Raw genomic sequence first — 24,466 nt, forward strand, 5'->3', positions numbered from 1 at the left:
GAAGAAAGGGGAAAGGAGAAAAAAGAAAGGAGAAAGGGGAAGGGGGAGAAAGAGGACTGTGGGGTCCTTGGTGCTCTCTGAGCTCGGTTGTTTTCTTGCAGACATTTCATTACCCAATTAGGTTACATCATCAGTGTTAAAAGGGAATGAGGTTTGCAGAGAGGAGGAGGAGGAAAAGAAGGAGAAGGCAGCTGTGTGGCCCTTGGAGCTCTCTGAGTCTGGTTGTTTCCTTGCAGCTGTCTCATTACCTAACTAGGTAACTTCATCAATGCTAGAAGGAAGTGGGGTGTGCAGGGAGAAGGAGGAGGAAGAGGAGGAGCAGGAGGAAGAAAAGGAAGAGCCTGATTGCTTTCTTGCAGATGTTTCATGACCCAACTAGGGAATATCATCAGTACTAGGAGGGAGTGGGGGTTTTCTCTCTGTTTACACACTAGTGGCTTCTCCTGTCCGTGTCGGTGCAAGTGTTCTTGTGGGTTCTTTGATTAGGCTGCAATTTAGGGCTTGAGTGTTTGTCTGAGTTGGTATTTCCTTGACTGGGTAACTAATTAAGGAGCCAAGGTGGCGCAGTGGTTAAATGCAGCACTGCAGGCTACTTCAGCTGACTGCTAGTTCTGCAGTTCGGCTGTTCAAATCTCACCGGCTCAAGGTTGACTCAGCCTTCCATCCTTCCGAGGTGGGAGAAATGAGGACCCGGATTGTTGTTGGGGGCAATATGCTGACTCTGTAAACCGCTTAGAGAGGGCTGAAAGCCCTATGAAGCGGTATATAAGTCTAACTAACTGCTATTGCTATTGCTAATTGTTTATTGTTTGTTTGTTGATGTAGTATTAATCTTGGCGTTAATCCGTCCTTATGTGGATGTTGATTCCTGCGGAGGAAATCTTTTGGCCTTCTTGTTTCCTTTCCAGCTTTTTTTATTTTTTTTATTTTTGAGTGGTGTAGAGAGCAAACCTCGTGTCCTTGTAGCACTGATGATGTTACCCAGATGGGTAATGAGACATCTGCAAGAAAATCCCAAATCTCAGAAAAGCGCCAAGGACACAACCGTTCAACCTTACACTACAAATATTCCCTTCTACAATTAATATCGGCCACACCTAGCCATCACAACACCTTGCTTACCTCACCTACTTTTGCCCACAAGGGGAAAACGGAAGACCTTAATATTCACCTCTTTAATTGGCATCTCATTTAAAGGCAACTACGTTGCAGTTTTGATACAGGGTGAATCTAATGGGCGATGCCCAAAGTGATCACTTCCTACCCTCTGAGCTGTAACAGGAGGAAAGGCACAGGAAGGGGGTCAAACTATAAAATGCCAGCTTCCAATGAGATTTCTGCTGTCTCGTAAATCCTTGCAGGGCACCAACATCTGCATGCTGGAGTTTGAACAAGTAATGCTTGGTTCTCTTCGTGGTTAACTTGCCACCTTTTCCCGACTGATTGGGACACTTGACTAAACGGTCAGAATAACTGGAGGTCATCTAGCAGGAGACATACTATTCCAGCCAAGTGGAAGTCCAGTCTCTTCTTAAAAGCCTCCAGTGATGGAGCTGTTATGGCCCGACACCAGCAAGCAGAGCTGGCAGCAGATTCGGACAGTGAGGAGATTGGGGAGGAACATGGGCCAGTCCTGGAGTCTGGGGAAGGCTCTGAGGAGGGCTCTGTGTCGGAGGCAGAGAGGGGGCCAGAGCTGTATGCCAGTTATCAGCTGCCTTCGGACATCATTGAGGCAGAAGAACATCTGGAACCTGTTCCCAGTGTGCGCATGCGCAGAGTTGCCAGACGAAGGGAACAGCTAAAGAACAGGGATTGACTTGGGAGTAAGGCGTCCACAGGTGGACGATGAATGGTCCCTCCCAGAGGAAATAAAAGAGGAGTGAAAGGGGAGTGGAGTTTGCAGGGGACAATTAGTTCTCTTCATTGGTTTGTGACTCTCCAAGACTCCTTGCCAAGTTCTGCAGATATCACCCTGTCAGCTCTCCAAGCCAGATAAGGTCTGTGACCGTAAATCCTCCCTTGAAAGACTTTGCTAGATGTGAATGAGCAGAATTCACACTCAATTAACAATAGGGGTTTTTTTGTCGGGACAAGGAGTTTGCTTCATGCTCTTGGGAAGCCTCGGTCAGAACAGGAGCCGTTCTGACTGATGGCAGTCCACATCATCTTTCCCATTGATGACCCACATCAACTGTTGACCTTAGATTTCCACGTGAAGGAAGAACTCCATCTTAGCTAAGAAATACAAATTGCCCTGCTTTTACAATACTGCACCTAATCCTTCTCATTTTGTGGTGGTTGTGTATCTATCCCCTAACAACTATGATTCTTTCTTCGGTGTCCTCATTTTGTAGGCGATCACCGTTACATGATGAACAACTTTTCCGACTGGAATCAGCCAGATAACCTGAAGAGGTTTTCCATGTTCTTGTCACCAAAAGGTAATGAAAACTACCCTTTCTACACAACGTACCCCATTGTCCATTTTGGGTGTTTTGGAGATGGTTTTTCTTTTTCCTGACTTTGATCTGAAGCAAAACTTTGCTCCAGTGTCCCCAGACTAGAAACCAGGAGAGGATAACTTGATTCTCCTCACTTCCTCCTCTGCAAGCCACGATTAAATAGACAGGCTAAATATTTTAAAGAGAGACAATTCTCCACTTTTTTTTTAACCTGGCTCACGAAGAGCATTTTGACCTGTCTGCTTCTGTCTCCCACAATGTAAGTGCCCACCTAATTGGTCCAAACCTATTTGGACACGGTGGCTCAGTGGCTAAGACGCTGAGCTTGTCGATCCGAAAGATCGACAGTTCAGTGGTTCGAATCCCTAGCGCCATGTAATGGAGTGAGCTCCTGTGACTTGTCCCAGCTTCTGCCAACCTAGCAGTTAGAAAGCATGTTAAAAAATGCAAGTAGAAAAATAAGGACCACCTTTGGTGGGAAGGGAACAGCGTTCCGTGCGCCTTCGGTGTTTGGTCATGCCGGCCACATGACCACGGAGATGTCTTCGGACAGTGCTGGCTCTTCGGCTTTGAAATGGAGATGAGCACCGTCCCCTAGAGTCAGGAACAGGTAGCACATATGTGCGAGGTGAACATTTACCTCTACCTCAATATTGTAAATAGAGACAATTCTCCAATTTCCTTACCTGGCTCACAAAGAGAATCTTGACCTCTCTATTTCTGGCTTCCGCAATGCAAGTTCTCGCCTAATTGGACCAAGGCATAAATCACGAGTGAGTCATTAAATGCCCACTCAGAGGAAGCCATTATGGAGAAATGAAAACATGTTTTCTGAACAAAATTCCTTCCCCCAAAGAGTCAATTATCTCCTTCCGATCTCCCGCTTACCCTTGTTTCAATGACGACCTCAAAAGAAGCTCACCCATCTTGCTGATGGCTGCCTGGCCTGAATTCTTTCCTTTAGGAGGAAACCTGGGAGGAAATCTCGGAGGAAATTACAACACTCGCGGCTGGGAGTTTTCTTCCATGCAAACTGCCGAAGAGACCATTGCAGCTGCGAACTCGGCGTTCTCCATGAAAGGTAATTGGTCATGCCTCACCCCCAAATTTGTCCATCCTTTTGGGAGGTTTTCACCTTCCCTCCAACTTTGCTTCTGCGCCCAGGTCTGTAACTTTTTTGCAGTCTGCTTTTCCCCTGTGTCAGAACGGTAGCATTACCGTGGCGAGCCAAGGTGGCGCAGTGGTTAAAGTGCTGTACTGCAGCCACTTCAGCTGACTGTTATCTGCAGTTCGGCGGTTCAAATCTCACCGGCTCAAGGTTGACTCAGCCTTCCATCCTTCCGAGGTGGGTGAAATGAGGACCCAGACTGTGGGGGTGATATGCTGACTCTGTAAACCGCTTAGAGAGGGCTGAAAGCCCTATGAAGTGGTATATAAGTCTAACTGCTGTTGCTATTGCTATTGCTATTACAGTATAAAGCAATTGCCTAGAGCTGGGATGGCGAACCTATGGCGCATGTGCCAGAGGTGGCCCGCAGAGCCCTCTCTGTGCGTGGGCACCCCGTTGCCAGCTGCTCTTATTTCTTTATTTCTTTATTTCTTTATTAAATTTTGTATGCCGCCCACTCTCAAAAGAGACTCAGGGCGGCTTACAATAAAAGGGAAGGGGGATATATAAAAAAAATAAACAACAGTTTAAAATTACACAACAGTCACAAACCTGAAGTGGGGCTGGACAACTCAACAGCCCCAGGCCTTCTGGAACAGCCAGGTCTTAGTTGCTTTACGGAAGGCCGGAAGGGTAGTGCTCAGCAGGGAGATCGTTCCAGAGGGCCGGAGCTGCAACAGAAAAGGCCCTCCCCCGGGGTGTCGCCAGCCGACATTGGCTGGCAGATGGGATCCGGAGAAAGGCCTAGTCTGTGCGATCTAATCGGTCTTTGGGAGGTAATTGGCAGGAGGCGGTCTCTCAAGTAGCCAGGTCCGATACCATGTAGGGCTTTAAAAGTAACGACTAGCACTTTGAACCTCTTCTGGTTTCTGGCACATATGCACGCCGGCGAGCTGGTCTTCTTGGGTGGCAGAGCACTGAAAAACAGTCTGGAAATGGCCCGAAAAATGGCCAAAACAGGCCAAAAAAACCCAGGGCATTTTGGGGACATTTTCAGGTTATTTTGGGGCTGTTTTCAGGCTGGTTTTGGGGCCATTTCCAGACCATTTTTGGCCCGAAAAACAGTCTGAAAACAGCACAAGAAAGGACCTGAAAATGGCCCATAATCGCCCCCCAAAACAGGCATACGCATGCTGTCCAGCTGGTCTTTGGGTTTCCAGTACTCCGGCACATGCGCGCACATGCAGACACTGAGCTCGTTGGCTGGAAAGTCAACAGCCCAGGTTCAAGACCCAAATGATGCATGATGGAGTGAGCTCCTATTACGTGCCTCAGCTCCTGCCCACCTCCCAATTCGGAAGCATGCAAGTGTGAGTAGATAAATAGGTACCACTTGGGTGGGACTGTAGCAGCGTTCTGTAAACCTTTGGCATACTGTATGCTGGCCACATGACCATGGGAATGTCCCAATGCTGGTTAGGTTACCCAAGGGAGCTTTCCTATCTTCCTCGGCTAAGAACCGGAGATGAGCAGACACAACTGAGCAGGGGAAACTCTTACTTCCACTTATGTTCTTTCAAACCTTTTGTCAAACCTGTCTTGGGTCAAATGGTGGGTTTTGCTGCTGGAAGTGGATTGAGACTAGCTGGTGCTCCATGCAAATGCCGAGGCTTGGCGGAGTTTAGCAGTTTAGACCCAGTGATGTTGTGACTTTAGGCAAGGGGCTCCTCCGTGTTGTTGCTTCATTTGCTTAGCAAAAGGAAAAAAAAATTGCTCTGTGCTCTGGAAGATGACAAAGAGAAATTGCAGCTGAATAGAACCGCAGGGCACCTGGGTCAGGCTGTTATGTTTGAATGCCTTCGCAAATACAATTCAGTGGGAGTCAGGAAAAAAAGGGGGGACAGAGATAAAGACAGACAGACACACACACACACAGAGGCAGACAGAGAAAGAGAGAGAGAGAGACAGACAGACACACAGACTCTCTCTCTCACACACACACAGACACACAAAGAAACACACACAGAGAGAAACACACACAGACAGAGACAGACAGTCACACACACACAGAAACAGAAGAGAGAGAAACAGGAGAGAAACAGAGAGTAACAGAAGAGAGAGAGAAACACACACACAGAGAGAAACAGAAGAGAGAGAAACAGGAGAGAAACAGAGAGTAACAGAAGAGAGAGAGAGAAACACTCACAGAGAGAGAAACAGAAGAGAGAGAAACAGAGAGTAACAGAAGAGAGAAACACACACACACAGAGAAACAGAAGAGAGAGAAACAGAAGAGAGAGAAACAGAAGAGAGAGAAACAGAAGAGAGAGAAATAGAGAGTAACAGAAGAGAGAGAGAAACACACACACACAGAAAAACAGAGAGAAACACACACACACACACACACAGAGGCAGACAGATAGACAGACAGACAGACAGACAGAGACAGAGACAAAGACAGAGACAGACAGACAGACAGACAGACACACACACACACACACACACACACACACACAGACCACTTCAGCCCAATTTCAAATTCAACTTTGCACCATGTCAAAACTTCAACCAGCAGAGCCAGTCAGGGCAAGTTGGACACAGGCAAGAGAGAAACGTTGCTTGTACCCTGCCTAAGACCTTTCAACTGAGGGCAAAAAGAACATTGGATGTGCTTAATTGGTGGATTTCTTTTCTTTAAAAAAGTAACAATGCGAGTTAATGTAATATTTATCAGTTAATATTTTTGGAGGGATATGTGTACGATTTCAGGCACCCTGGAAAATTTGAGGAGAACTTGGCATCTGGGCTTATGCCAACGGAAACCCCCAAAGTTTGAAGGGCTGGAGATTTCCCCCCCCACCTCCCCACTGTTTCCTGATCTCTATGGAGCTCAGGTGTTCAATTTTCCTCTTCTTGATGTAACAGATTAAGATCTTCAGTGCTCCTGAGCAGAAAACTTAATCTGCTTCCTTACATGGTGGTCCTCACGCTAGACCTGAACCATTCTTGATCTTCTCCTGGTGTAGACTCCGGGATTCCTCAAGCCAAATTTGCCTCTGAGATGGGCGACACGTAAATTGAATCAATCAATCAGCCAGTCAATCAGTCCTTCTTGGTTACTTTTGGGGGATCACGGCCAATGGGCTAGAAGGCTTGGAGGATTCTACCCATCTCACCATCATGTCGCTTCTTCTATTTTCCAGTTGGCAATGGATCCAAGATGCCATATCAGTTCCCCCCAATGGGCCAGAGTTCACCTGGGGATTTCAGCAAGCAATCTGACGGCAGCCTCTATACTAAGAATGGTATTTGAGGGCTTCTTCTTCCATTGGCCCCTTACTCCCTATCCTGTCTTTCCCTCTCCGTTTGTCTTCTTGGTTACAGGTAGTTCTCGACCACAATTGACTCCGGGAATAGCGGGGATTGGATATATCTAGTTCAATGAAAAGAAGGACTAGGGCAGGGGTGGATTCCGCCAGGCATTACTGACGATTCACTCGTGCGCACGCTATGTGTGCATGAGCAGTACAATTGAAAAACAAGATGGCGGCACCAATGACGCCACCAGGGGAACCATTCAGGGGCATGGCAGGCCTCGGTTGCTGCTGGTTCCAGCGACCCAGCCCGCCAAACCACTACCAGTTCGGCCAAACCAATCTGAAACTGGTAGGAACCCACAACTGGACTAGAGGCAATAGTGGGATTCAATTTTTTTTACTAGCGGTTCTGTGGGCGTGGCTTTGTGGGCGTGGTATGGCTTGGTGGGCGTGGCTTGGTGGGCATGGCAGGGGAGGATACTGTCAAATCCTCATTTCTTCCCGATCAGTTGGGACTTGGGAGGCAGACAATAGATACGGGCGGGGCCAGCCAGAGGTGGTATTTACCAGTTCTCCGAACTACTCAAAATTTCCACTACCGGTTCTTCAGAACTGGTCAGAAGCTGCTGAATACCATCTCTGACTAGGGGTGCCCTGATAGCAGTGTCCCAATATCTCAGGGGTTGCCACAAAGAAGAGGGAGTCAAGCTATTCTCCAAAGCACCTGAGGTTAGCACAAGAAGCAACAGATGGAAACGAATCAAGGAGAGAAACAACCTTGAACTAAGGAGAAATTTCCTGACAGTTAGAACAATTAATCAGTGGAACAACTTGTCTCCAGAAGGTGTGAATGTTCCAACACTGGAAGTCTTTAACAAGGTGTTGGGCAACCATTTGTCTGAAGTGGTGTAGAGTTTCCTGCCTAAGCAGGGGCTTGGACTAGAAGACCTCCAAGGTCCTTTCCAACTTCATTATTCCGAACAATTTTCAGCAATAATGGTGACTATCTAGACTTTACCCATATGCTTTTGCATGTGGGAAGGCCTGTTTGTTTGAGTTTTCAGGCTGGAGAAATGAGAATTAAAAAATCATTTATGATCAGAATGGGGACCACCATTTCCGGTGCTCAGTATAGCAGTTGAGAAGCGAGTCACACTCAATCGCACGACCTTTCTCGCCACCCTTATCCCTGCGGTTTTTAAGTGAATCAGGCAGTCATTAAGCCAATCTAGTTTCCCTAGTGTATCTTGCTATTCGGAAGCTGGTTGGGAAGGTGACGATGGGCGGTTGTGTGACCACGGGATGCTGAAATGGTCATAAGGTGAGGACAGTGAAAGAAACACATGGTGGCTTGATAGTCCCCAAATTTGGGGGATTCTTGTGATCCTGTCGCAAGTGAGGGGACCGGTTCGAAGTCACTTTTTTCAGGCTGTCACTTTCAATGGTCAGTAAGTGGTTGTAAGCTGAGGACTATCTGGATACCAGTCTTGCTCAAAAGCTCCTTGGGATTGCTTGACTGGGCTAACTTCAGCAAAGCACACCAGTGCGGGCGAGAAAGCACATTTTTGGAAGTAACCAAAGCTGCCTTGTGTCTCCCTCCCAGCTTATCCGTCCATCGTGAGGCACCAGACGGCCAAGGCCCAGCCACAGACATGGAAATCTTCCAAGCAAAGCATGTTGGTAAGGCCCTGCCAGGAGGTGGGTTCCTGCCAGTTCTAACCTCTTCTATAGAAGCGGTTCCACAAATCTACAGTGCCGTTTAGAACCGGTTCCAGCTCCCTCCACCCGCCCGTCTGCACATCATCAAGATGAAGAGCGAGAGGAGGAATTCTGGGAGTTGAAGTCCACAAGTCTTAAAGCTGTCAAGTTTGAACACCCCTGGGGGTTTTTTCCCCCTAAAGAGTTAGGGGTGCAACGGTCTTGTCACTTGACAGTTTTAAGACTTGCACACTTCAATGCCAGAGTTCCTGAGCCAACATGACTGGAGGAGGAATTCTGGGAATTGAAGTCCACAAATCTTAAAGCTGTCAAGTTTGAACACCCCTGGTTTTTTTTTCTAAAGGGTTGGGGTGCAAGGGCCTTGTAACTTGACAGCTTTAAGACTTGCACACTTCAAAGCCAGAGTTCCCGAGCCAACATGACAGGAGGAGGAATTCTGGGAGTTGAAGTCCACAAATCTTAAAGCTGTCAAGTTTGAACACCCCTGGGTTTTTTTCTAAAGGGTTAGGGGTGCAAGGGCCTTATAACTTGACAGCTTTAAGACTTGCACACTTCAATGCCAGAGTTTTGGTTGCTAAGCAAGAGCATTGTTAAGTGAGTTTCACCACATTTTACAAGTTGGCCATGCCCACCCAGTCACATGACTGGCAAGCCACTCCCACCTGGTCACATGGCCAGCAAGCCACTCCCACAAAGCAGGCCACACCTACAGAAGAGCTTCTAAAAAATTTGAAACCCACCACTGGCCCCTGCGGTTGTTAAATGAACTGTACAGTTGTTAACTTGACTTTTTATCATTCTTTTATTAATTGATATCCCGCCTTTATTATTTTTTACAAATAAGATGGTGAACATATCCAACCACATCTTCCTCCTCCTATTTTCCCCGGTGGAGGTGGGTTGGGCTGAGAGAAAATGACTGGCCCAAAGTCACCCAGCTGGCTCTCATGGCTAAAGCGGGACTAGAACTCACAGTGTCCTTGTGATTGACCCAAAGTCACCCAATTGGATTTCATGACTAAAGCAGCATTAGAACTCATGGCCTCCTTCTGATTTGCTCAAAGTCACCCAGTTGGCTTTCGTGGCTAAGGCGGGACTAGAACTCCCGGTCTCCTTGTGATTGACTCAAAGTCATCCAGTTGACTTTCATGGCTAAGTCAAGGCTAGAACTCCCAATTTCCTTATGATTGGTTCAAAGTCACCTAGTGGCAGGACTAGAACTCCTGGTCTCCTTGTGATTGCCTCAAAGTCACCCAGTTTGCATTCATGACTAAGGCGGGACTACAACTCCCAGTAACCTGGTGATCAGCCAAAAGTTACCCAATTGGCTTTCATGACTAAAGTGGAACTAAAACTCCCAGTCTCCTTGTGACTGGCTCAAAGTCACCCAGTTGGCTTTCATGGCTAAGGCAGGACTAGAACTCCCAGTCTCCTTGTGATTGGCTCAAAGTCACTCAGTGGCAGAACTAATACTCCTGGTCTCCTCGTGATTGGTTCAAAGTCACCCAGTTGGCTTTCATGGCAGGGGCAGGAGTTGAACTCACAGTCTCCCACTTTCTAGCTCTCTTACTTGTGAGACGTCAGCTGGGAAGATTGCATATGGTGACCACATGACCCCCAGATGCCACAAACCCACACAGCCCCAGGGGATGCTCCCACGGTGTGAAGACCAGTCAGAACTCCCTAGTTTCAGGGCTGTCGTAACTTTGAACGGTCACTGAGTGAATCGTTGTAAGCCGAGGTCTGCCTGTACTTTAGAGACACCCACCTCCTCCAGCCTCAAGGGCTAATATCCCAGCAGTCTCCTGCCCTGAGATTTATTCTCCACTCCCCTGTCCCTAAGGAAGAAATTGTAGTCAGGAAGAGGGCTTAGGGCAGTGATTCTCAACTTTGGCGACTTTAAGTCTTGTGGACTTCAACTCCCAGAATTCCCCAGCCAGCTGTGCAAAAAGGGTTTTTTATTCTGCTGGATCCCTTACCTGCCTCAGATGGATGGCAAATTGAACTAAGAGCCCAGTGGTCAGATTCAGCCGGTTTGCACCTATTCGGGAGAACCAGTTGGTAACTTTCTAAGCAGTTCGGAGAACCGGTTGTTGGAAGAAATTTTTGGTTTTTTCCCACTTTACAGGGCTAATCCTGTAAGGAAGGCAGGAAGGAAACATTCTGGTGGTGTTTCTAGCCTAATCTTTGTTGCCCTGCTTATAGAAACTGTCTCTCCAGTTAACCCTTATTGCCATTGTAACAACTAAGGCGAAGTGCCCATCGACCTGAGTGACATTGACTTGGCCACACCCACAATCACATGACCACAGAGCCCCACCTACCCAGCTGGTTATTAGGGCAGAGAACTGGTTGGTAAATTATTTGAATCCCACCACTGCAAGAGCCACTTCTAATGGAAGGCAGTGCCTTCCTTATGTCCTATTCTGCATTCTAGCAATTTCCCCACAACCTTACGTTGTTCCTGTAGAGAGCAGACCAAATGCACTAGCTTTGTCAATATTCAGAAGCGCTACCCTGTCTTTGCAAAGTCCATTTATATTCCCCAGTTAGACACCACAGCAAACAATCAGATGAATAAATAAACAACACTTAAGCGTTCCTAGACAAAACACACTTGAACTGGATTTTACAAAGCTGGCAGAAGCATTGGTGGATTGCTGGGCCAAATCACTGGGCTTTTAAAAACCACTCGAAGTAGGTAAACCGTTGAGTAATCTGTATTCTTAAGGTAAGATCTGTACAATGTGAATTCCAGGGGTCAAGCCAGGGAGAAATTAGCTCATTAATGGTGATTAAAAAGTAGTTTGTTTTACTAGTATGTCAACTGGTTACAAAACTTTCTGGCGCTTCAGCCAGGGTGAGGAGTTAGCCTTTGGAAGGAGTGTCCAGAACGGCAGGTTCTGGTGTAAAAACGTATCGTAGACCTGTTCTCATGGCTCTAAGGTAAGGATCTCCAAATCGGGCAACTTTTAAGACTTGTGGAATTCTGGAATTCGGCTGCAAAGTTTTGGGAGCTGAAAGCCCACAAGGCTTAAAGTTGCCCGATTCGGAGATCCCTGCTATGAGGGGATTGGAGATAAAGCCAAACAGATTCTAGATCCCTCAAGATGTCTAGAACTTCTTGGATGGTGCCGGAGGAAGAGAGAGAACGCATCAGTGCAAGTAAAGATGGCTTAAAACTGCCACATCAGCACTTGGGAATGAGATAAAGGGGTGTTGGGTGCGGTGACATCCGTGGGAGTTCACCATTTTGTCATTGTGAGATGTCACAATCCTTGTAGAAAAAGGGAGGAATCATATTGGGGTGCTTCAATATTGCTGATGGCAGAAAAAAACCCTGATTTTTAAGGGACAAAATTATGCTGATGTCATGTATAATTGAGGGCAGGGCATTCATGCCTTTAGACTGACAGTATTTCAAAGCACTGATGATGTTACCTAATTTGGATGATGAAACATCAGCAGGAAGAACAAAAAACAAATTCAGACCCCTCATTTCAACCCTGGGTTACAAATACCCTGTTTATCCCGAAAATAAGACCTCCCCAGATAATAAGCCCAATCGAGGTTTTGAATCCGTGCGCTAAAATACCATATTTTTCGGAGTATAAGACGCACTGCAGTATAAGACACACCAAGATTTTGAAGAGGTAAATTAAAACAAAATGTTTTAGCACTCTGCAAGCCTCCCGAACCCTCTGCACACCTCATTTTTTTGTGAAAAATGGGGCATACCGAGAGTTTGAGAGGCCTGCAAAGTGCTCCTGGGGGTTGGGGGGGAGGGGAAAACGAGCAAAAAATGCCCCATTTTTTGTGAAAACAGGCCCATTTTTTTCCATAAAACAGGGCATGCATAGGTTTTGGGAGGCTTGTAGAGTGTTCCTGGGGTCTGGGGAGAGTAAAAACGAGTGAAAACAGGCCATTTTTGTTTTCTTTTTGCTCCCCCCAGCCCAGGGAGAGCACTTTGCAAGGCTCCCAAACCCCCTGCATGTCCAATTTTTCGAAGGGCGCGGGGTTTCGGGAGGCCAAAAATGCTGTATTCAGCACCCAGATTTTCACCCTCTCTTTTTAGGGAAAAAGGTGTGTCTTATACTCCGAAAAATGCGGTAAGCCCTCCCTGAAAATATTGCAACACAGCAGCAGCCATGAGGTGACCATCCTCACTGCTTCCAGCACCTCAAAAATAATAAACCTCCCCCAAAATAAGGCCAAGTGCTTATTTCGGGGGTCAAAAGAAAATAAGACCTTGCCTTATTTTCGGGGAAACATGGTATTCTCCTTTAATGAAAAGATGTTCTTGGGTTTTGGCCATCTTCTTTAGAAGGAAAGATTTGCATCAGCTCAGGGTTGCAAAAAGAAATAAATTGGGGGCCAGATGTAATTTAAATTTTTAATGAGACCCTCTCAGAATTGATTTGCTGGAGCCTGGCATTAGAAACAACAATAGTATTAATTTTATAATGCACAAAGCCCATCCCTGCATCTATCATCTCTTTGCTCTACAAGAAGCTGCCTCAACTAATTTTTGGAGGGGCTGGCCGAGAGTTGCTGGAGTGTAGGCTTTCTTCAGGCTGGGTGGGAGGAAATCAAGACAAAAATGAAATGGACTTCATTTCCTTGACATTTAAATTTAATTAAAAATAATATAGGCCGTGCGATTACTCTCCAGTCATGCATTTAATAACTCCCTCCTTCTCTCTCATTCACAATTCGGAATCTGCCACTGGGAGATTTCTGGAGACCGTGATCGGGCTGTTGAGGGGCCAGAGGAAGCATTGAGGATTTAGGCCATGCCTCTTGGAGTTACAGGGACCCCAAAAGTGCTCTTAGAAAACCCAAATGGAAAATGAGGCTAGATCAGAGCTTCATTTGGAAGTAGGTCCATTTGCTTGGAGCAACATAAGAAGTTCTGCATGGCTAAGGAGAGTGGGAGATAGCACTTAACCATGATGCTTTGTCTCTAGGCAATTTAATGTGCTGTGACTGGGCACAATTATTATGTTTAGTATTAGTATTAGTATTTATTAATTTTGTATGCCGCCCACTCTCGGAAGACTCCGAGCAGCTTACAATAATTGCGTAAGAACTTCCAAAAGGGGTCTATCTTAAGAAGATCCAGGACTTCTTCTTGGGCCCAGGGGCTCCTCAAATGTTCATAGAGCCAGTTTGGTATAGTGGCTAAAAGTGGTAGGGTAGAAACCAGGAGTCGGTGAGTTCTAGTCCTGCCTTAGGCATGAAAGCCATCTGGGTGACTTTGAGCCAGTCCGTCTCTCTAAGCCCCATCCACCTCACAGGGGGAAATAGGTGCAGGAAGGAGTATTAGATATGGTTGCTGCATTAAGTTTCTCAAAATAATAAAGGCAGGATAAAAATTGAATTGGATGATAGATAGATAGATAGATAGATAGATAGATAGATAGATAGATAGATAGATAGATAGATAGATAGATGATAGATAGATAGATGTAGAAAGATATAGGTAGGTAGATGATAGATAGATAGATAGATAGATAGATAGATAGATAGATAGATAGATAGATGTAGGTAGATGATAGATAGATATATAGATATATAGATATATAGAAGATAGATAGATAGATAGATAGATAGATAGATAGATAGATAGATAGATAGATAGATAGATAGATATAAGTAGGTAGATGATAGATGGGTGGATGGATGGATGGATGGATGGATGGATGGATGGATGGATGGATATATATATATATAGAGAGAGAGATAGGTAGGTAGGTAGATGATAGATATAGGTAGGTAGATGATAGATGGATGGATGGATGGATAGATGGATAGATAGATATAGATAGATAGATGATAGATAGATGATAGATAGATGATAGATAGATAGATAGATAGATAGATAGATAGATAGATAGATAGATAGACAGACAGACAGACAGACAGACGAACGGATGGATAGATATTGTTGTTAGTTGCAAAGTTGTGTCTGACCCATCACAATCCCATGGATAATGTTCCTCCAGGCCTTCCTGTTCTCTACCATCCTCTTGAGTCCATTTAAGCATATACCTACTGCTTCAGTAACTCAATCCAGCCACCTCATTCTCTGTTGTCCCCTCCTTCTTTTGGCCTTTGCCTTTCCCAGCATGAGGCTCCTCTTCAGTGACTCTGTCCTTCTCATTAGGTGGCCAAAGTATTTGAGTTCCATCTTCAGGATCTGGCCTTCAAAAGCGCAGTCAGGGTTGATCTCCTCTAGGACTAACCAGTTTGATTCCTTTGCAGTCCAAGGGGCTCGCAGGAGTCTTCTCCAGCACTAGATAGATGATAGATGATAGATAATTGATAGATGATAGATGATAGATGATAGATGATAGATGATAGATGATAGATGATAGATGATAGATGATAGATGATAGATGATAGATGATAGATGATAGATGATAGATGATAGATGATAGATGATAGATGATAGATGATAGATGATAGATGATAGATGATAGACAGACAGACATACATGCAGGCAGACATAATTTAGTGCCGCAGGAACATAGATTGATGGAGATCAGTGGAGACCAGCCCACTCACTGCTTTGTTTCTCTGTTTTCTCCTTCCAGTCCCATTACCGTCCCTTCTACGTCAACAAGGGCAATGGCGTCACTTCCAATGAAGCCCCCTGAACAAGACGGTGGTGGAAGAGGAAGACATCTCACCAGAATGTCCATGGATATTCCTGCTATTGTATTAATCAAATTGTCCTAGTTCTTTCTTTCTTTTTTTTTTAAAGTGGGGGGTGGGTGGGTGGATGCTCTAGAGGAAAGGATGTACATCTCATTCTGGGCGGAAGTGGGTGGCACCCTGCTCTTTTCGATCCATGCTTTGCAGCCCTTGAGAAGTAAGTTGACTCCAAATAGATGTTGGTTGACTAATGAATTCCCCTTTCCTCATGTAACTGCTTTGCTCTTACTAATGCCTTGCCAGTGTTTACTCAGAGTATTCCCACGAGACGTTGGGTTTAAGCAAACAAGCTGCTGCTTAAAACTGTGACTTTAGCAGCCCACTTCTAGCTGCAGGTCCAACTCTTGCTGACATTAATGGAGACTTGGTTGGCCAACACTGTTCTAAAGTCATGTTCTGACCTAGGCTTCCTAAGCAGGGGTGGGTTTCAACCGGTTCGCGGCGGTCCCTGCGAACCGGTTGGTCGGCGAACCCGGAAGTAAGTAACTTCCGGGAACGGCGAAGGGCCCATCCGCCCGCGTGCGCTCCTTACCCGGTTTTGTCGAGTTCTGCGCTTCCACGCATGCGCAGGATGCATACAGCGCCTGCGCGATCCTCCAGGAGCAGCTGGAGCATCGCACAGACGCTAGTACGCATGCGTGCACCGCGTGCGTGCACGAGGACGCCGCCGGCCCTGTTCCAACCGAACCGGTCGGAACGGGGCGAGAAACCCACCCCTGTTCCTAAGAAAGCATAAATCACAATCTTAGTACCCTAAACCCTCTTTTTATTTCTTATGGGAGAGGCCAATCATCTCCAAGCCTTACTGTCAGGGCTGCTTCCCTCAGTAACCAAGAAAGAAACCACTCAACTCCATTTTGCAGAATTAAGAGTACTTTTACTGGCCATGAGTAGATAGCAGCTAAGCAAAGCAAGATCTGAGGCAAAAGCGCGCGTAATCACAGATATCAATATGTGACCCAACCCCCTCCCCTTGTTAACCCCAACCCATAGTCCAATTCGTACATCCCACAGGTGTCATGTGGGAGACATCGTCAAAAATCATCATCAGGTTGGTATGCCGGACAGTTGGCCTTGGCGGCAACTCCTCTCTCTGCAGCATGCGCAGTAGATGGTGTGAGAACAAACTCCCTTCTTACAGTCACTCCAGCACTGAACAATTTCCCCACCCAAATACCATGCCCCCATCCCCATTTCAACGGCAGCCGAAAGCAAGCAGCAAAACAGAGGGTGACACTTGCTCCCAAGTCGACCCTGTTTTCTTAATTGGTCTTGTCTTCTGGCAGCTCTGCGCATGCGCGCACTGGGAACAGGCTCCAGCTGTTCTTCTGACTTGCTGATGTCAGACTCTGGAGGCTCCCGAGGAAGTACATAATTACCAGATGGCCTTGGCCCCCTCTCTGACTCTGATGCAGAGCCCTCGTCTGAGCCTCCTCCAGACTCCAGGACTGGCCCAGGTTCCTCCCCAACCTCCTCACTGTCCGACTCTGTTGTCAGCTCCGCAGGCCTCCGGCAGACCACAACAGGCCATCTGCTTTGACATAGCAATCAGAATAGGAGAATAACAGAGTTGAAGGCACCTTGGAGGTCTTCTAGTCCGACCTTCTACTCAAGCAGGAGACCCGATACCATTTTCGGGTCAAGGTGGCGCAGTGGTTAAATGCAGCACTGCAGGCTACTGCTAGATCAGCAGGTCAGCGGTTCAAATCTCACCGGCTCAGGGCTGACTCAGCCTTCCATCCTTCCGAGGTGGGTAAAATGAGGACCCAGATTGTTGGGGGCAATATGCTGACTCTCTGTAAACCGCTTAGAGAGGCCTGAAAGGCCTATGAAGCGGTATATAAGTCTACTGCTATTTTCGACAAATGGTTGTCCAGTCCCTTTTTAAAAGCCTCCAGTGATGGAGCACCCCTAGCTTCTTAAGGCCAGTTGTTCCACTGGTTGATTGTCCTCACTGTCAGGAAGTTTCTCCTTAGTTCTAAGTTGCTTCTCTCTTTGTTCAGCCTCCATCCATTGCTTCTTGTCCTGCCTTCAGGTGCTTTGGAATCAAAGAATCAAAGCACACTAAATATTAGCTGCTTCCCTCTGGTCACTAGTCATGTGACGGTGATGAACCTGTAGCTAAAAAGGCTACGTCAATTGCCCATCATCCCAATTTGTCGTCGTCCTCCTCCTCCTCCTCCTCCTCCTCCTCCTCCTCCTCCTCCTCCTCCTCCTCCTCCTCCTCCTGGTTGTTCCAATTGCAGAAGAAAAGAGGAGAGAGAGAGAGAAATCCATAGAAGATTGATTAGATGTCTTAGCTATGTTCTTCTTCACCACTGATGATACTGTCTGATGTGCTTTGATTCACTGCTTCGGTTTACATTTGAGGGGAGTTATTTTTAAAAGCGTGGGCATGCGGGTGCATCTTCCCTTTGGTGTCTTTCTCATTGGACGCGAAGAATCAGGCCAAGGATGAGTGGAATGCCTGTGCAGTGTTCCAGATCGAAAGAATGTCTTAGAGTTGCCAGGGGAACCAGATTGTCTGATCTCAAAATTGGTATCTAATCCTCAACATCTCCCACAAGATTGAGAGGATCTCAGGATTTGGGAGAGCCGGAGCCAGTTGTGGGTGCATCAAGAATTTCTTCCAAGGATAAACTTTGTAAGAAGGTGACAGGGTTGAGAAGTGAATGTGATGTTGGGTTTCATTCCAGACTGTTATTTTGGGGGGCCTTTCACAGTAGACTTCCTTGTCCATTCCAATGTATGCAATAAAAATAAACACACATCAGCACCCTTGGATGGCCTACAGTATATGTCAGAATGTGGGGGACCTGTTTAAAATGACTTGAAGGAATATTCCTTCCTTCCTTCCTTCCTTCCTCCCTCCCTTCCTCCCTCCCTCCCCCTCTTCCCTTCTTCTTCTTCTTCTTCTTCTTCTTCTTCTTCTTCTTCTTCTTCTTCTTCTTCTTCCCTCTTTTCTTTCCTTCCTTCCCTCCTTTCCTTACCTCCATCCATCCATCCGTCCATCCATATTCCTTCCTTCTTTCCTTCTTTCCCCCTATCCATCTATCTATCTATCTATCTATCTATCTATCTATCTATCTATCTATCTATCTATCTATCTATCCATCCATCCATCCATCCATCCATCCATCCATCCATCCATCCATCTGTTCTCCGAAGACACTTCCATTGTCATATGGCCAGCATAACTATATGTTGCAACACTGTTACCTTCCCACTGAAGTGGGAAGTACCTATTTATTTACTCACATTTGCATGCTTTCAAACTGCTAGGTGGGCAGGAGGTGAGCCAAGGAACGGGACCTCACCCTGTTGCCCCTAGCCCAAGTTCGAGACCTGGGCGACTGTAATTTGCTACGACAGCATCACAAACCAAAACAACAACAAAATTGGGAGGTCTGCAGAGACGGAAATGGACAGCAGATGTCACTGCCTCACTGCAGTTCACACGCCGTTCTCGGCTGCGTTCTGCCGCTTTCTGCCCCTGAATATCGCTAGTTTGGATATTTGGGCTGTCACGTTGGCTGATCTTTTTTCGGATCAAGAGGAAAACATCCCATTTATAGCTGGCGGAGAATGAAAACATGCAGGCAAAGGACAAGAGGAGGATGACAGTGATAGGCGGGGTGTGAAGGTCATAGATTCCATTATTCAGTCTGTAAGAGCTGTTTTTTATGCTCCGTTCTAGGCTGCTCTGTCCCTTTAACACTTACTGCTACCCTCGATGGATTATTATCAGCAGCATAAAGCATCCTTAATGTATCAATAATAATAATACGGGGAGTCCTAGACCAGGGGTCGGCAAACTTAAATACTCAAAGACCCATTTGGACCCATTTCCCACAGAAAAGAAAACACCGGGAGCCACAAAGGTCCTAACCGGAAACCCCCCGTTCAATTCTGGAGCTGACCGGAAGTTCAGTTTCCCCACCATAGAGTCTCCTCCTAGTGCAGCGTCCTTTTTCCTCTACCTGTCATAACCGAAAGTCCTATCAATTGTGGAGACAACTGGAAAACCCTCCCTTTGCCATAGTGTCTTCTCCTGGCGCACTGTGCTTCTCCCCCCCCCCCCCAGAAACTCTTCTCAAAATTGTGGCACCAACCAGTGATGTAGCCGCAGCAGAGGGAGGAAAGAGCCACATGCAGCTCCAGAGCCGCAGTTTGCTGATCCCATATCCTAGACTTACAACAGTTCATTTAGTAACCGCTTGAAGTTACAACGCTCCAGGAAAAAGTGTGTCATGGCCCCTCGTTGGAGTCTGAATCTGCAGGGGAAGATGAGCTGGAACAAGAGCCGACAGAGATCCAGAGGATGGCTCCATTGGCCTTGGAGGAAACCAGGGAAGGGCTGAGTAAGTCCGGGTGAGATTAGAAAGACTTGCAAACAGGGAGGAGCAGGAGAGACAGAGCTCAGGCAAAGATCAAGGACCACTCCCTCCAGATCCTAGAGCATGGAGAGAAGAGAGTAGGCGAGACCAATGCAGACTGAGCCGGCTGTGAGGGAGGAGAGTGCCCCGCCCCCTTCAGAAGGCACACCTAGGGACTGAGATATAAGGAGGTGCTGGTGGGAGGGGCATTTGTCAGGGACATGTGCATTTGTTGATGCCCAGGAGTGGGTTGCTGCCAGCATTACTCCCGGTTCGGTGCGCGGGAAAAAAATGACTCTGTTCGCATCCTCATTTGCAAATAAAAAGATCTGCGCATGGGCCAAATCTTTAAAAATGAAAAATATATATAAATGTTTGCAATGAAAATTGTTCATGGAACCGAAAAACAAGATGGCGCCGCTGTAGGAGAACCAGCTGAGGGGCGTGGCAGGCCTAGGTTGCTACCGGTTCTTGTGACCCAGGCCACTAAGTTACTACCTATTTGGGTGAACCAGTCCGAACCAGTAGGAACACAGCTCTGCTGACGCCTGGAAATTACTGTGCTCTGTCTTATGCTGGCCCAGTTTGTCTGCTTCACTGAACTTCTTGCTCTGGTTACTGTTTGGTTAACCTGGCTTACAATCTCTTACAAACCAGAGATTGCCAAAGGTGTGTGAGAGAGCTTTGCTCCAGGACTTGTACTAAACGTGGGGACATTTGGGGTCAAAGTTGGAGCAATAAAGAGGAGTTAGAGCTGTTCTATGTTGCTTTTGTGCCATACCCTAGGTCATCACAAAGTAACCTATAACCATTGCTCATACTTATGACTGTTGCAGCATTCCCATGATCACCTGGTCAAAATTCGGACACTTGGCCATTTTGTAAAGGTAAAGGTTCCCCTCACACATATGTGCTAGTCGTTCCTGACTCCAGGGGGTATTGCTCATCTCCATTTCTAAGCCGCTGTACAAAGACGTCTCTGTGGTTCTGTGGCTGGCATGACTCAACACCGAAGGCGCACGGAACGCTGTTCCCTTCCCACCAAAAGTGGCCCCTGTTTTTCTACTTGCATTTTTAACATGCTTTCGAACTGCCACGTTGGCAGAAGCTGGGACAAATAACGGGAGCTCACTCCATTATTCGAACCGCTGAACTGCGGACCTTTCTGATCGACAAGCTCAGCGTCTTAGCCACTGAGCCACCGCTCCCCTTGGCAATCTTGATGGGGATCCAAATTCTTTGAGTTTCCCCACCCTGGCAGCAAGGTTTTCAGCTTGCATGAAATTGGTCTGGGATGGTGGTGAGGAACCGTGACCCGTTAAAACCACGCTCGACTAAGCCGCGCCCGATTAAACCGTGTCGCTGACGTCATCAACAGGGCGACAACAGCCAGCGCGGAGAAAGAAGGGTGCTTTAAATAGCGCTTTGAAAGCAAGCCGATTCAACTTAAGGTAAGGGTTAGGTTTAGGGTTAGGTTTAGGGTTAGGTTTAGGGTTAGGTTTAGGGTTAGGTTAAGGGTTAGGGTTAGGGTTAGGGTTACGTTAAGGGTTAGGGTTAGGTTTAGGATTAGGTTTAGGGGGGTTAGGTTTAGGTTTAGGTGTTAATTTTAGGTTTAGGGTTAGGTTAAGGGTTAGGGTTAGGTTTAGAGTTAGGTTAAGGGTTAGGATTAGGTTTAGGGTTAGGTTAAGGGTTAGGTTTAGGGTTAGGTTTAGGGTTAGGTTTAGGGTTAGGTTTAGGATTAGGTTTAGGGGGGTTAGGTTTAGGTTTAGGTGTTAATTTTAGGTTTAGGGTTTACAGCGTGCTTCTGTCTCCGCGCTGTTGTCGCCCTGTTGATGACGTCAGCGACGCGGTTTAGTCGGGCGCGGTTTAGTCGAGCGCGGTTTTATGGTGGAACCGTGAGGAACAGTTAATTCTTGTCCAAAGAGACTGGGCCACACTTAATCGATGAAGCTCGGTCCTCCTAAGAGAAGTGGGGCGATGGCTGATTGACAATCGAAGAGATTAGTTCTTTTAATTTACATGGGGGAGAAAGCAAGGAACACGTAGAAATTAATTACTGCAAGTTCCAGGCATGTATCGGCTACATTGCTTGACCACTTCCTGGAGGTTCGACTACACATTAACCTCCTGCATTTTCCAAAATGAGTTTATATCTGTTTAAAGAGATTAAGGTTAATAGAATGCTCTTTAGAATGATTCTTGCTAAGCCCAGGGAGGTAGAAGAGAAGATTTGGTTCTCAGTTGTTTTAATAGCTCCCTGCTGTGTGGATTTGGAAATGCCTCTGCAATTTAGAACTCCTTCTTTCTTTTGAGCTGACCATTACAGATGCCATCCGCTGTGGCCCAAATTTCGCAGGAAAACGTAGAATTGGCTTAAGGAGTTACACAGAGAACTGTGAGCTTTATTTATGCATTGCACTCAGACCAGGTTGGAAAAAAAATAAGAGGTCCCAGGTCATGCTAAGCTAAGCCTGCAAAATAAATCACCATGGACTCCCTTTGGGTAACACTCTAGCATGATTTACAAGTCATAGTGGGGTAGATGGGCTCACAAAACATGCCGATTGTGGCTTGGTGGTGTGAACTCACTTAATAGGGGTGACATGATAGCAGCATTCCAGTATTTGAGGGGCTGCCACAAAGAAGAAGAGGGGTCTGTGTGTGTCAAATTATTCTCCAAAGCGCCAGAGGGCAGGACAAGAAGCAATGGTTGGAAACTAATCAAAGAGAGAAGCAGCCTAGAACTAAGGAGAAACTTCCTAACAGGGAGGACAATTAACCAGTGGAACAAAAGTGGCCTTCGGAAATTGTGGGTGCTCCATCACTGGAAGTCTTTAAGAAGATGTTGGATAGTCATTTGTCTAAAGTGATGTAGGGTTTCCTGCCTAGGCAGGGGGTTGGACTAGAAGACCTCCAAGGTCCCTTCCAACTCTGCTATTGTATTGTATTGTATTGTATTATCCCATCCCATCCCATCCCATCCCATTCCATTCCATTCTCTATTTATTCCAATATCTCATCTCATCTCATGTCTCTTCCTTTCCCTTCCCTTCTTCATATTTTATTCTATTTTATTCTATTCTATTCTACTCTACTCTACTCTACCCTACTCTATTCTATTTATTCGAATATCTTCTCTTCCCTTCTCCATATTCTATTCTATTCTATTCTATTCTATTCTATTCTATTCTACTCTATTCTCTATTTATTCCAATATCTCTTCTCTTCCCTTCCTTTCTCCATATTCTATTCTATTCTATTCTATTCTATTCTATTCTATTCTATTCTATTCTATTCTATTCTATTCTATTCTATTCTCTATTTATTCCAATATCTCTTCTCTTCCCTTCCCTTCTCCATATTCTATTCTATTCTAGTCTAGTCTAGTCTATGCTATGCTATGCTATCTTATCCTATCCTATCCTATCCTATCCTATCCTATCCTATCCTATCCTATCCTAATATGTGTGTTAGGAAGGAGCAACGGCGGTACTTCCTAATATGCAAATTTACAGCAGTTTTTAAAAATCGGAAGAATAAAGAAAGAAGGAAGACACAAAACTCATCTGTGACCAGAACAGCACAAAAGCACGATCAAAGAAGATCCACTAATGCATCTATTTCACAGATGAGAAACATGGAAACAGAGAGATTGATGATTCACACAAGACCAGCGCTCTGGGCAATTTATATTCTTGGACATTTGGGTGTTACGGGCCCCTGGCCGGTCTCCAGCAACCTTCCAGAAATCTCTTTTACTTTTCCAATGATGGTGGCATTTCCTCTGGAAATAGAAGTAGGAAGAAGGGAGCTGTAAAGCTATTTTACGTCAAGGCTCTCTACTTAGATATTTGTGTAAATCAGCTCTATGTCCTGAAGTATCATCAGGTTCCCGAAATGATTTCTATCTTATTTCCTTCTCCTGCACCTTGAAATCCTTACTTCTCAATAATTTTGAATGTAGCTCCAAAGACAGAATGACAAAAAGAATCATAAAATTGGAAGGCATATCAAAGGTAATCAAGTTTTAACCCTTTCCTGACACAAAAATATTTTGCTACATCATTCTGCAGAATTGCTTCTGCATCAAAAGGTAGGATTGTCTGCTGATACTTTCTAAGATTGAAGTAGTATTCTACTACTAACTGTATCACATGTATATAGAGCCAAGGTGGCGCAGTGGTTAAATGCAGCACTGCAGGCTACTGCTAGATCAGCAGGTCAGCGGTTCAAATCTCACCGGCTCAGGGTTGACTCAGCCTTCCATCCTTCCGAGGTGGGTAAAATGAGGACCCAGATTGTTGGGGGCAATATGCTGACTCTCTGTAAACCGCTTAGAGAGGCCTGAAAGGCCTATGAAGCGGTATATAAGTCTACTGCTATTGCTATATACAGGTAGTCCTTGGCTTATGAAACACAGCGGAGCCCCAAATTTTATGTTGGTAAGTGAAACGTTGGTTAAGTGAGTTTTGCACCATTTTACAAGGGAGCCATCAAGGAGAAGGCCCTGGTCCCACCAGATGGACCTTCTTAAGAGAGGAGACCCATTACATCCCCGACCTTTCGACTCTGACCACTTGACCCCAGGCCATGGAGGGCTTTATAGATGACAATGGTACTGCTCTGACATGGTTGTTGTTAGTTGTGAAGTCATGTTCAACCCATCACGACGCCATGGACAACGTTCCTCTACCATCCTGTCCTCTACCATCCTCTGGAGTCCATTCAAACTCATGCTGGCTGCTTCAGTGACTCCATCCAGCCACC

The 24,466-nt window shown here is 46.1% G+C and overlaps 1 protein-coding gene across 1 annotated transcript in view; it reads left to right on the forward strand.

The window, feature by feature from the left end:
- The window catches only part of TRIM29 (tripartite motif containing 29), a 42,751-nt gene extending 27,486 nt beyond the window's left edge, over positions 1-15,265 (forward strand). Inside the window, exons 5-9 of the mRNA XM_032229924.1 lie at positions 2,355-2,441; positions 3,442-3,543; positions 6,774-6,875; positions 8,491-8,567; positions 15,203-15,265. Coding sequence (XP_032085815.1) covers positions 2,355-2,441; positions 3,442-3,543; positions 6,774-6,875; positions 8,491-8,567; positions 15,203-15,265 — 431 coding nt within the window. The remainder of the gene's footprint in view (positions 1-2,354; positions 2,442-3,441; positions 3,544-6,773; positions 6,876-8,490; positions 8,568-15,202) is intronic.
- Positions 15,266-24,466: the final 9,201 nt, after the last annotated feature.

Source organism: Thamnophis elegans, chromosome 13, assembly GCF_009769535.1.
Source record: "Thamnophis elegans isolate rThaEle1 chromosome 13, rThaEle1.pri, whole genome shotgun sequence".
NCBI classification, from domain to species: domain Eukaryota; kingdom Metazoa; phylum Chordata; class Lepidosauria; order Squamata; family Colubridae; genus Thamnophis; species Thamnophis elegans.